The 14,123-nt window shown below is 47.7% G+C and overlaps 1 protein-coding gene across 5 annotated transcripts in view; it reads left to right on the top strand.

Annotated features, from left to right (window-relative positions):
* The window catches only part of LOC119973155 (interleukin-1 receptor-associated kinase-like 2), a 116,000-nt gene that overhangs the window by 32,995 nt on the left and 68,882 nt on the right, over window positions 1-14,123 (top strand). For 2 of the 5 annotated variants that reach the window (XM_038810773.1, XM_038810774.1), the window contains exon 2: window positions 1,295-1,474. The exons of the other annotated variants lie outside the window; for them this stretch is intronic. In XM_038810773.1, coding sequence (XP_038666701.1) covers window positions 1,295-1,474 — 180 coding nt within the window. The remainder of the gene's footprint in view (window positions 1-1,294; window positions 1,475-14,123) is intronic. 5 annotated transcript variants of the gene reach the window in all.

Here is a 14,123-nt window from a genome sequence, read left to right on the forward strand (position 1 = left end):
CCAGCCCAGCTCCTCCCCTCAAAGGGCTACCCACAAAATACTCGCTTTTCCCAACATTTGGTTTACACCCTGAAAAGGAGCCGCACCTCTTCACTATTCCCACTATATCCCGTACCTCTTCAATATTACCAAAATATATCCTGTACCGCTTCAATATTCCAAATATATCCCAGACTTCTTCAATATTCCCAATATATTCCCCATGGCTGTACAAGGATTCCTGCGTACAGCAACAATTCACCCGCGTATTGGAAAACATTCTGGTCTACTTCCACCCCCCCCACCACTACAATCCCTGTCCACAAATGAGGTAATCAATCCGCGAACAAAAGAGGGGATATAGGACATCCCTGCCTCGTCCCCCTGTGCAGCCTAAATGACCCCAAATTCATGGTGTTTGTTCGCACACTCGCAGACAGTGCTTCATATAACAGCCTAACCCACTACTTAAACCCGGGACTGATCCCAAACATCTCCAGAACAGTGAACAGGTAGCTCCATTCAACCCTATCGAACACCTTTTCTGCATCGAGAGACACAGCTATCTCCGGGTCTGGCACTAGCGCCGGTGTGAGAACCACGTTAAGTAACCACCTCACATTAGCTGACAGTTTTCTGCCCTTGACAAATCCTGTCTGGTCTTCCCCACTGCCTCCGGGAGGCAGGATTCCAACCTCAACGCCAAAGCTTTGGTGAAAAGTTTTTGTTTTAACAGAGTTGAACACTTGATCTAGACTGACACCAGTGCAGTACTGAGAGAGTGCTGTGCTTTTAATTAAGATGAAATTTTAAACCAAGGTGGACTTAACAGATCCCATGACAGTATTTGAAGAGCAGGGTCATTTGTCTTGATGCACAAGTTGGCTGCCATGTTTCCCTACATTATAACAGTGACTACACTTCATAGAGCAGAGGGGATACAGTATAAAGTTGTTGTTTCCCTGACATTGGTATTCTTGTGGTTGTCTTAATGAGTGAAAAACAAAAAGCTTTGACAAAATGTATTTTTTTCAGCAATACTCAAGTGAGTACAAACATAACTTGTAAGTTTTTAATTGCAATATATATTTACAACACTGCATGTTTGAATTGGTCCAGTGGTGCACTGTGCAAAGTGCAATATTTTCATATTGCGCAATATTTCCATATTGCACAATGGACAGCTTGCTTTCCTTTCCTTTCCCAATCATTTGTGTACATAACCTCAGTGTGAGGGAAGGAAGGAGAATTAGGAGGCAAGCTGTCACTTCACTTTTCGATATTCAAACTGTCCCTTTTATAACCTCTCTTTCAGGCTCTCAGATCATAGCTGATCAGACCGAACTCAGGAAGATTGAATCTCTTGGAGGAAACTATAACAGCAGAACACGAGAGCTTATGTGGGCATGGGGAATGAAACAAGCAACCGTCCAACAGCTTCTACACATCCTGAATGAGATGCAGCTATACCGTGCAATACACATTATTCTGTCATGTGAGCACACTCCTTTAGTCACAAATACTTGGGACACTGATTTTTTTACCCAAAAAGGCATATTGGAAAACTCATTTCAAAGACATTCATTTTGTTAATGAATCATCAGCTTGAATCCGATCCGGAATGATGAGCGAGCCTCTTCTGTTCTGGCTGTGACGTTCATGGGTGAAATAGGCTAAAAGCTCAATTCCTGGCAGAGCAGAGCACATGATACAAAATTGACCGTAACTTGGCACTAAATTGGCAGTCTCACTTGAAGACGTGGTTGGTGTGGAGGAAAATAAATATAATGTGGTGTTCCTCTGAGGTATGCCATTAAAGTACAGTTGGAGAAGGTGGCACAGTGGTTAGCGCTGATGCCTCACACGCCGAGGACCTGGGTTCGATCCCAGTCCTGGCTCAGTGTCCGTCTGGAGTTTTCCATTCTCCCCATGTCTGCTTGGGTCTCACCCCCACAATCCAAAGATGTGCAGGGAAGGCAGATTGGCCACGCTAAATTCTCCCTTAATTGGAAAAAAAATAATTTGGTACTTTAAATGTGTTTTTTTAAAAGTACAGTTGGAGGGAGAATCATTTTACATGTAACCTCTGAAGTACCAGATTTGAGCTGCTTGATACTGACTGTGGTGCCTATAATGAAGAAGTGCATCTTTCCACAGAGCAGTCACATTCAGCTTGATCAGTGCAAATGCTGTACCAGTTGTTGAATATATTTAAACAGAGGTCGATAGATTTTGGGGTACTAAGGGAATTAAGCCATATGAAGATAGTGCAGGAACATGGAATTGATGATTTGATGTGGAATATCAACCATAATCTTAAAAAAGATTCAAAAGGACCAAATGACCTCTAGTTCCTATTTCTTGTGTTTTTATCTCCTTCTCAAAACAAAATTCCATAGAACAATGAGAAAGTTCAAAAAAACAAGGTCACAAGTATTAAACACTTTTTTTTAAGAATATGGGCTCCGCTCACCTGAAAATCACCTCATGAAGTGAATCTTGAAGGTAGTGGATGGAATTCTCCACTCCCCAAGTGGCGTGGGAGGATCGTGGGAGGGCCTCCCAACATTTTTTACGCCCCCCTGGCGCCCCCAGCGATTCCCCCCACCCCCACCCCGGTTCGGAGAAATCGCCGCTCGCCGTTTTTCACGGCGATTCTCCGAGCCCGATGGGCCGAGCGGCCGGCCCTTCACGCCCGTTTCACCACGGCAGCAACCACACCTGGTCGCTGCATTCGTGAAACGGGCGCCGGATGCCCGTTTGGGGCATCTAGGGGCCTGATTTGGACGTGAGCACCACGACTGTGCCTGGGAGGGGACAGGCCCGCGATCGGTGCCCACTGATCGTCGGGCCAGCGTCCAAAACAGACGCACTCTTTCCCCTTCGCCACCCGGCAAGATCAAGCCGCCACGTCTTGCCGGGCGGCGGTGGAGAAAGACGGCACCGTGCATGCGCGGGTTCATGCCGTCTGTGCGCTGATGTCATCCGCGCAAGCGCGGGTTGGAACTGGCAACTCGCGCATGCGCGGATTACATCAGAAAAGCACCGTTTCCGCGTCATTTCCAGCGCGACAAGGTTGTGGCCGGAAATGACGGGGGCCCGCTCCTAGCCCCACGGTGGGGGTGTATTAGGTGCGGGGAGCGGGCCCCGAGGCCGTCGTGAAGCCTCGGCCGATTTCACGACGGCCATCCCGATTTTTATCGGGAGCGGAGAATACCGCCCAGTGATTTTTAGTTGCTAAAACTGTGCCTGTGAGACCAGATGTTGGACAGCTGGCAGTCAGATGGTCAGATGAATGTGAAACAGATGTGGGGACAATTCTCTCTTAGCCTCATTATTAATATTTTTTATTACGTTCTTAAACACCTGCCACCAATCGAACTGTCATTATATGTGACATATAAGAGTATAATTCAGATTATAGCAAAGTCTTTTTCTTAAATCTGAGTATGGCTGTAAGATTGTTTTTTTGGTTTCCTCAACTTGAACACCATGCATGTCACTGCCTGGTATGCAAAAGGTCAGTTCAAAGTCAGTGTTCCTAAACAAATACAATTTGATGGCAACGTGATTTTAAATCACCATAGACTGCTGACTTTATCTTAAAATATATCTAATTAAGTAAAATGATCTGTGATGTGCAAAAGGGCTAGAGTTCAAGATACCATTGTTTAAACCCAGAAAACCAGCTGATGAAGGATAGAACTGGGCCAATGTTTGCACACTTCTCCATTTATTTACAGAAATACACATTAAAAGCATACAACTCCTCAACCAACAAATCCAGTTTCTGCCTCTGTCTATTTATAGAGATTCAAGTGAATTGCAGTTTTTAGCGTCAAACTGTATGAGAAGTGAATGCACCATACTTTCACCTGCCGCAGTTACCATCCAATTGAACAAGGTCCCAGGCCAGTTAGAGGATAGAGTGAATGGATGCCCCAATAATTCTAAGTTAATCCCTGACAGGATATGACCAGAAGCATCTACAGGGATCTGTGTTAGGCCTCATCAATTTACTATTTATTAATGATTTAGCTGATTGAACAGAGAGCCACATATTTGAGTTTGCTGATAACATGAAGATGAGCAACATTTTAAGCAGTGTAGAAGGAAGCTAAAATTTTGAAGAGACATTGATAGATTAAATGGGCAAAATTTTAGCGAATGGATTTCAATATTGGCAGGTATGAGATAATTCACCTCAGACCTAACATTTATATATCAGAGTAATATTGAAAAGCTGGAAGCCGAGAGCTCCAAAGGGACCTATGGGGTCTATGTACATAGATTGTTTACATCGAGAGGAACATAATACAAGGGGTTAGTAGTCCTGCTTCAGCTAATAAAAGTCATGAGTATTGTGTTCAGTTTTCGACACCACATCTTGGGAAGGATATACTGGTTATGGAGGGAGTGTAGCATAGATTTACCAGAATAATACATCGACTGTAAGGCTTAAATTATGAGCAGAGAGTACACAACGTGGCTTGTATTCCATGGAACCCAGAAGATAAAAGGGGCATAACCTCAAAATATGAGCTAGGACTTCAGGAATAAAGTTTGTTACTGCACCCTGGGCTAGTGCCTGATCAGTTCCAGCTCCACTTGACCCGAAGTTGCAACAATTGAAATAAACAAACACTGTCTGTGTGGAGTTTACACATTCTCCCCGTATCTACATGGGTTTCACCCCCACAACCCAAAGGTGTGTAGGGTAGGTGGATTGACCATGTTAAATTGCCCCTCAATTGGGAAAAAAATGATTGGGGACTCTAAATTTAATTTTTTTTAAATTATCAAATAATTCTTAGAAAATATCCATAGTCTCCGGTGTTTGGCTGCCAATAACTACAGTCACCAGGTTTGTAAATTTAAACACCATTTTTATTAATAACAATAAGTATACCGCAAATGCAACTGGTTAACTATTATCTAGTTCCTAACCCCCTCTCCACCCTGTCCAACCCCCCCCCCCCCCCGTCCCCCCACACACACATCCACACACACACACGTACACAAGACAGATAAACAAACACAGAGGGAAAAAGAGGGGTGTAAAAATTATGATGTAGGTAAAAGGATAAGAGTCTTTGTTCCAGATGGTTGTCTTCCAGTACACATTTCTTTAGTCTCGGCTTTCAGTTCGAGGTCTTTGCTTTCAGACTGTAATGGTTTTCACCATAGATTCATCCAGGTGTGGGTGGCACGATAGTGTACTGGTTAGAACTGCTGCCTTGTGCCTCACGCCGCCAAGGACCCAGGTTCGGCCCTGGGTCACTGTCCGTGTGGAGTTTGCACGTTCTTCCCATGTCTGCGTGGGTCTCACCTCCACAACCCAAAGATGTGCAGGATAAGTGGATTGGCCATGCTAAATTGCTCATTAATTGAAGAAATTATAAAAAATACTAGCCTGTCAAAATAGCTGCTAATTTACTGAAGCACTCTTATTTCTGAAGCCCCACCCTTATCTTAAACTGCGCTGTACCTCAACAGCATTCAAATATTGCCTTCCTGAGCTATTTAAGTGCATAACATGGAGCTACAGGGAATCACATGTAAAGTTTAAATCCACTGAACTATTAATTTATAAAAACCTCATTACTGATATAAGCACAATTGTGTGGTCTTTTAGGGCCAGATTGCCTGAACAAATGGCCGTTTCTGACCCTATGGATGCAAATTGGCTGCTTGGGTGCAACAGGCCTTGGAGGGCCGAGAAGCAGATTAGAGAAAGTTATGACACCCACTGCTCAATGTCTACCATAAGCAGAAAAGATCAGGGGCCACCGATCCGCAGGTGCCCGTGATCTCCGGGGGGGATTTTTGGGCCGGTCCGCAGTGTGAGTCCGCCATGTCGTGCGGGGCAGCCGTCGAAGTCTGCTGCCGTGTGCATGCACGGACTCTCTACCGGAGGTGCAGGGCCCCATATCAACAGCCAGAGCTGCGAGGAGTACCCCTGGGCCCTGTTGGCCCCCTTCAGGTAGGGGAATCACTTCAGGAAAGTCCAGAGTGAATTCCCACGTTTTGACGCTGGAGTGGGGACATAGCCCCATTATTGGAGAATTCCGCCCTATGTATTACCATGTAACAGAGTGTCACTTGCTCTTTCAGAAATCAGTATTCACACAGGAAAAAGACAATGTTGTCGAGGAGAATACTGACATACAGGCTACTAGACTAGAAGGGCTTGAGGTTCATAAGGAGGAGGTGTTAGCAATTCTGGAAAGAGTGATAATAGATAAGTCCCCTGGGCCGGATGGGATTTATCCTAGGATTCTCTGGGAAGCTAGGGAGGAGATTGCTGAGCCTTTGGCTTTGATCTTTAAGTCATCTTTGTCTACAGGAACAGTGCTAGAAGACTGGAGGATAGCAAATGTTGTCCCCTTGTTCAAGAAGGGGAGTAGAGACAACCCCGGTAACTATAGACTAGTGAGCCTTACTTCTGTTGTGGGCAAAGTATTGGAAAGGTTTATAAGAGATAGGATGTATAATCATCTGGAAAGGAATAATTTGATTAGAGATAGTCAACATGGTTTTGTGAAGGGTAGGTCGTGCCTCACAAACCTTATTGAGTTCTTTGAGAAGGAGACCAATAAGGTGGATGAGGGTAAAGCAGTTGATGTGGTGTATATGGATTTCAGTAAAGCGTTTGATAAGGTTCCCCACGGTAGGCTATTGCAGAAAATACGGAGGCATGAGATTCAGGGTGATTTAGCAGTTTGGATCAGAACCACAAAGGGTGGTGGTTGATGGGAAATGTTCAGACTGGAGTCCAGATACTAGTGGTGTACCACAAGGATCTGTTTTGGGGCCACTGCTGTTTGGCATTTTTATAAATGACCTGGAGGAGGGCGTAGAAGGATGGGTGAGTAAATTTGCAGATGACACTAAAATCGGTGGAGTTGTGGACAGTGCGGAAGGATGTTACAAGTTACAGAGGGACATAGATAAGCTGCAGAGCTTGGCTAAGATGTGGCAAATGGAGTTTAATGCAGAAAAGTGTGAGGTGATTCATTTTGGAAGGAATAACAGGAAGAGAGAGTACTGGGCTAATGGTAAGATTCTTGGTAGTGTGGATGTGCAGAGAGATCTCGGTGTCCATGTACATAGATCCCTGAAAGTTGCCACCAAGGTTGAGAGGGTTGTTAAGAAGGCGTACGGTGTGTTAGCTTTTATTGGTAGAGGAAGTGAGTTTCGGAGCCATGAGGTCATGTTGCAGCTGTACAAAATTCTGGTTTTGCATTTGGCCCGCATTTGGAGTATTGCGTGCAATTCTGGTCGCCTCATTATAGGAAGGATGTGGAAGCATTGGAAAGGGCACAGAGGAGATTTACCAAAATGTTGCCTGGTATGGAGGGAAGATCTTATGAGGGAAGGCTGAGGGACTTGAGGCTGTTTTCGTTAGAGAGAAGAAGGTTAAGAGGTGACTTAATTGAAGCATACAAGATGATCAGAGGATTAGAGAGGGTGGACAGTGAGAGCCTTTTTCCTCGGATGGTGATGTCTAGCACGAGGGGACATAGCTTTAAATTGAGAGGAGATAGATCTCGGACAGATGTCAGAGGTAGGTTCTTTACTCAGAGATTAGTAAGGGCATGGAATGCCCTGTCTGCAATACAGTAGTGGACTCGCCAACACTAAGGGCATTCAAATGGTCATTGGATAGACATATGGATGATCAGGGAGTAGTGCAGATGGGCTTTAGAGTGGTTTCACAGGTCGGCGCAACATCGAGGGCAGAAGGGGCTGTACTGCGCTGTAATGTTCTATGTCCCCTCACAAGTGTCGACCCGTTCAGCATAAGTGCAGAGAGGGCAGAAAATTAGGGGAAAATATAATTTGGTTAAGTTCCCAAAGTGTGGACCTCGGATTCACTTTGCAGAACAGAATCAAACAGTCTTCACTATATTCTGCTTATTTCTTCCGATTGACAGGATGAGTTCAAAGTTAAACAATGAGTGAAACTGAAAGACCAAAGGAAATGCCAGCAGCCCACTTATCTTTGTTATTGTTTTGTTATATTTTACACTTCCTCTTTTTTTCATTAACACTACTGAGGATAAGCAGAACTTCAACAACAAATCCAAAATAGAAAAAAGAAGTGTTCAGCCAAACGGCCATCTTGCAAATAAAATTTTTTTTGCAGTATATTCCAAATCAATTTATACTCTTTGATCAGTTTTCCAACCCAAAATGTGGGATGTAGGAACTGTAGAAGGAGTAAAACCTTCTACTTTTTGGTCAGCATTAAATATTCCCAGGTCAGCTGTTTCTCTCTCACGTTCTTCGGCTGCCTAAGGCCTGTCGAAGCAGGCAGCCAAACTGAAGTCCAAGGTCAAAAATGGCCCGATGTCCTTTGTTAGGATCTCCTATCAGACTGCTAACTTAAAAACAATTCAAACTTTAAGTTAATGAATGAAAGGAGGAGATGAGAAGATTTCATGTTTTATGACTTATACTGAAAGAAATAAAAAGCATTATTGACTAATTGTTTCTTTTGGTAGGCAGCTTATGTTTTAAACCACAGACTAGAACTTCCCCTTTTATTTTTAACACAATCAAAAAACCCACTTCATACAGTTCCTTAAGCAGAGAGTCATTATTCCCGAACCAGTCCAAACTGATTCTCTTACTCAGCCTGGTGTATTTTAAGCACAGAACTGTCTTTCATGGCGAGGGTTTTTCCCAGGATGCCTCATTCAGCTCAAGCTGGATGAGTCTTCCAGCCTCATTTTGAATCCTCACAGTTGACTCAATCCAAGCGTGAGCCCCCACTCGCATTCCTGCACGGTATACCTTATCCCGAAAGATGTGCGGTTAGGTAATTTGGACATTCTGAATTCTCCTTCCGTGTACCCGAACAGGTGCCGGAATGTGGTGACTAGGGGCTTTTCACAGTAACTTCATTGCAGTGTGAATGTAAGCCTACTTGTGACAATAAAGATTATTATTATTGGTATCTGGCTGCTCTTTCTCTCCCAGATCTTGGCAAACTGCCTATGACTGAATTTTCAGGGCTATTTTAAAAACGCATCCGCTCTCAAAACCCTCTCCATGGCAACATGAATCACATTAGCCTTGTATTCAGGTAGAAATGCGGATCAGCTATTCTTTATACCCCAATCTTGGAATTAAATAAAGCAATAATTCTTTACAACTTGACATTCTCAATGTTGACAGGATAGCTGTGATTCTTCAGTGCTTTATCATTGTAAATCTTTTGAACTGCCTGTTAAGATATCTGCCTCCAGAGAGTCAGCCTCAATGCATAATCATATGACTACGGAAGCCAAATGTGAAATCGCACTAATTACATTTCAAAACCCAAACACTCAACACCTTACTGGGACTTTGGAGAGTAAATGTTTAACCATAATAAATGCAGCTGCTTCTGCTAATGTCTCCAAGTGTGAACACCTCACACCTTACCTCCCTGAAAAAAATTCAAACCTCCCTTTAATCTTAACAGCCATGTCACCCAGGCTTGTTGTCAAGCTGACCAGGTCACATGAGTTCCTTCACTTTATCTTAAATTACAGACACTGTCTCAAAATATATCAATTTTATATGCATCATGATTTGTAACAACTGACAATCTGAACCAAAAAGTCAAAACAATCCATCCTTGTGGTAGCAAGTTCCTCATTCTAATCACTCTCTGGGTAAGGAAGTTCCTTATTGCATTTATTAACGACTATCTCATGATCCTTAATTCCTATCTTCCTCTCAAGTGGAAACATATTACTGCATCGACCATATCAAAGCCTTCCATAACCATTGAAGACCGCTATCAGGTCATCCCTGAGTCTTTATCTTTCTAAATAAATGAGCCACAGCCTGTTTAATGTTTGCTTCTGGGTATAAATTCCCAGTTCTAGTATCACCCTAAGAATCTTTTTGCACTTGATACAGTGTCCCTATGTCCTTTTTATAATAGGGAAGTCAGTCTGTCCGGTGGTCGAATTGTCCGCTGAGATCTGCGGAGCACCGGGGTTGCAGCCTCTTGCGGTGGCTGGATGGGTGTAGTGTGCTGGGGTACGATGGCGGACTCCAGGGAGGGTTGTATCTGAGCTTCGTACTCTCCTGGTTCGACCGGGGACTGGGGGCGCTGGGGGCTGGCCGGCGCGGGGGCGCGGAATTGGTGGAGCGAGCTCATGGGCTCGGGAGCGCAAGGGGGCTGCAGCATGGGGCGTAGGGTGAGAGGTCCTTCTGTGGGGGTAGAGGGGGCGCTGGATCCGGCGGGTGCCAGATCCCGGAGGGATACTGTGTCCTGACGGCTGTCAGGGAACTCGACGAATGCGTACTGGGGGTTGGAGTGGAGCAGGCGCACCTTCTCAACAAGGGGGTCGGTTTTGTGCGTCCTGACGTGTTTCCTCAGAAGTACGGGGCCCGGCGTCCTCAGCCATGCCGGAAGTTAGACCCCCGTGCTAGTGCCCCTGGAAAAAATGAAGAGCCTCTCGTGAGGGGTCTGGTTGGTCGCCGTGCACAAAAGGGACCTAATAGCGTGGAGCGCGATTGGGAGGACTTGCTGCCACTGGGAGACTTGGAGCTTTCTAGACCGGAGGGTCAGTAGGACGGTCTTCCAGACCGTCGCGTTCTCCCTTTCCACCTGCCCGTTCCCCCTGGGGTTGTAGCTGGTAGTCCTGCTCGAGGCAATTGCCTTGTCGAGCAGGTACTGACGCAGCTCGTTGCTCATGAAGGACGAACTCCGGTCGCTGTGTACGTAGCTGGGGAAGCCAAACAGGGTGAAGATGCTATGCAGGGCCCTAATGACTGTGTGGGAGGTCATGTCAGGGCACGGGATAGCGAATGGGAAACGGGAGAACTCGTCTACGACGTTTAAGAAGTAAACGTTCGTGTTAGTTGAGGGGAGTGGCCCTTTGAAATCAATTGCGAGGCGTTCAAAGGGCCTAGAAGCCTTGACCAGGTGGGCCCTAACTGGTCAATAGAAGTGCGGTTTGCACTCCGCACAGATCGGGCAGTCCCTGGTGACCGCTTTTACCTCCTCGTTGGAGAAAGGCAGGTTTCGGGCCCTGATGTAGTGGGCGAGCCGGGTGACCCCCGGGTGGCAGAGGTCATTGTGGATGACATTTAATCGGTCGATCTGCGCGCTGGCACACATCCTGCAGGACAGGGCATCCGGAGGCTTGTTGAGCTTCCCGGGTCGATATTTGATATCATAATTGTAGGTGGAGAGTTCGATCCTCCACCTCAGAATTTTGTCGTTTTTTATTTTGCCCCTTTGCGAGTTGTCGAACATGAAGGCAACCGATCTTTGGTCGGTGACGAGGGTGAACCTCCTACCTGTGAGGTAGTGCCTCCAGTGACGGATAGCCTCCACAATGGCTTGTGCTTCTTTCTCGACTGAGGAGTGTCGGAGTTCTGAAGCGGAGAGGGTACGGGAGAAAAATGCAACTGGTCTCCCTGCCTGATTTAACGTGGCTGCAAGAGCTAACTCTGAGGTGTCGCTCTCTACCTGAAATGGGGTGGATTCATCCACCGCCCGCATGGCCGCTTTGGCAATGTCCTCCTTGATGCCGTCGAAGGCCTGGCGTGCCTCGGCTGACAGGGGAAATCGTGTGGTCTTAAAGAGTGGGCGGGCTTTGTCCGCATATTGAGGGACCCACTGGGTGTAGTAGGAAAAAAATCCCAAGCACCGTTTGAGGGCCTTGGGACAATGAGGGGGAGGGAGTTCTAAGAGGGGGCGCATACGGTCCGGGTCTGGGCCCAGGACTCCGTTCTCCACGACATAGCTGAGGATGGCTAGTCTGGATGTGCGGAAAACGCATTTCTCCTTGTTGTACGTGAGGTTCAGTTTCTGTGCCGTCTGGAGAAAACGGTGGAGGTTGGCGCCGTGGTCCTGCCGATCATAGCCGCAGATGGTGACATTGTCCAAGTACGGAAACGTGGCCCGCAGCCCGTACTAGTCCACCATTCGGTCCATTGCTCGTTGGAACACCGAGACCCCATTAGTGATGCCGAAAGGGACCCGGAGGAAATGGAAGAGGCGGCCATCAGCCTCGAATGCCATGTAGTGGCGGTCCTCCGGGCGGATTGGGAGCTGGTGGTATGCAGACTTCAGATCCACCGTGGAAAAGAGCCGGTACTGGGCGATCTGGTTTACCATGTCTGCAATCCTGGGGAGGGGATACGAGTAAATCTATTTATAGTCTGACTGTAGTCGACCACCATACGGAATTTTCCCCCGGTCTTAACGACCACCACCTGAGCTCTCCAGGGACTATTGCTGGCCTCTATAACCCCCTCACTGAGTAGCCTTCGGACCTCTGCTCTGACAAATACCCTATCCTGCAGGCTATACCGGCTACGAGTGGCTACGGGTTTACAGTCCTTAGTGAGATTGGCGAAGAGAGGAGGGGGGTAATTCGCAGCGTAACGTGGCTGCAGATTGTGAGTGGGGGCAGGGGCCCTCCAAAGCTGAGGGTGAGGCTCTTGAGGTTGCATTGGAAGTCTAGGCCTAATAAAAGTGGCGCGCAGAGTTCGGGCAAAACGTTGAGTTAGAATTTCGAGTAACTAGGGCCTCGGATTGTGAGTGTCGCGGCTATGCGCCCCTGGATCTGGACCGAGTGGGAGCCTGAAGCGAGCGAGATAGTTTGCACGGGGAAAACGGGGAGCGAACAGCGTCTTACCAGGTCTGGATGTATGAAGCTCTCAGGGCTCCCGGAATCGAAGAGGCATGGTGTTTTGTACCGTTGATATGGACCTCTGCCATCGAGTTTCGTAGATTATTTGGTCGGGATTGGTCTAGGGTGACCGCGCTGAGTTGCGGGTAGTCGGTGGCTCGATCAGCTGTGCTGAGTTGCCCCGTGATGACTGCCCTCTGAGTTCATAGTCTAATTCAAATTCCTCCGCTGAGTTGTCCGAGCGCGGAGATGCCGATCGGGCACGTGGATCGCACGTGGCGGGCGGCGAGGAAGATGGCGTCCAAGATGGCGGCCCCCATGAGTCGCACGTGGCGGGCGGCGAGGAAGATGGCGTCCAAGATGGCGGCCCCCATGAGTCGCACGTGGCCGGCCGCGTGGTGGAGGTTTACCAAGATGGCGCCCCCATGGATCGCACGTAGCTGGAGGGGGTGGAGTCGGGGCATAGGCCGCAGCGTTTCGGGCCCCGCGGGGCTGCGAGCGAGGGGAGCGATTACTGCGAGTCGCTGGGGAGTTGGAAGCTGGGGCCCTTTTTGCGAGGCACACTCTTGCGTAATGCCCTTTTCGCCCGCAGCTGCTGCAGGTCACGTTGCCGGCCGGGCAGTGCTGCCGCGGGTGCTGGTTCTGGCCGCAGAAATGGCAGGCTGGGGCAGCATAGTGGCTGGCTGGAGCAGCATAGTGGCTGGCTGGGGCAGCATGGTGGCTGGGCGGCCACGTAGCACAGGCCTGGGGGAGTCGCTGGTCGGGGGCCCATGATTGGGTCGCGGGGTCCGAATTAAGGCTGCGGAAGGAGACCTCCATCGTGGTAGCAGCTTCCACAGTCGTTTCTAAGTCCTGGGCCCCCTTTTCCAGCAGTCGTGGCGCACATAGTTAGACCTGAGGCCCGCTACAAAAACATCGTGTACCACCAATTCCCTGTGTTCAGCCGCGGTAAACGCTTGGTAATTACAGTCATTGGACAAATTATTAAGTTCCCTTAGGAATTCGGCGAGTGATTCCGTAGGCCGCTGACGGCGAGTCGTGAACACATGGCGAGCGTAAACTTCATTAATGGGCCTTACATACATTTTTTCGAGAACTGCTAGCGCCACAGTATATGAACTGGCCGAGTTTAGTTGCGTAGAGATTCTGTGGCTCACCCTCGCGTGCAGTAGACTTAGCTTCTGATCCTCTGTCGTTTCGGCTGTGCTCGCTTCAGCCAGGTAGGCCTTGAAGCACCGGATCCAGTGGGAGAAGATTTCTTTAGCCTCTGCATCCTGCGGGTTGAGTTCCAGGCGTCCAGGCTTGAGGGCCGATTCCATAATCGATCTTTACTGTTCTTAAGTCGATTAAATTGATGGAACCATCAATTCACCAGACACGTGTTTCCGATGTGAATCTAGGCTTTAATCGACTTACTTCAGAGCCAGCCTGTTACCTGTCGATGAACTTGTAGTGAACTCAGGCTGACTCTGGACAAGGGTATTTATACAGCTGCAC

Source organism: Scyliorhinus canicula, chromosome 11, assembly GCF_902713615.1.
Source record: "Scyliorhinus canicula chromosome 11, sScyCan1.1, whole genome shotgun sequence".
Lineage (NCBI taxonomy): Eukaryota > Metazoa > Chordata > Chondrichthyes > Carcharhiniformes > Scyliorhinidae > Scyliorhinus > Scyliorhinus canicula.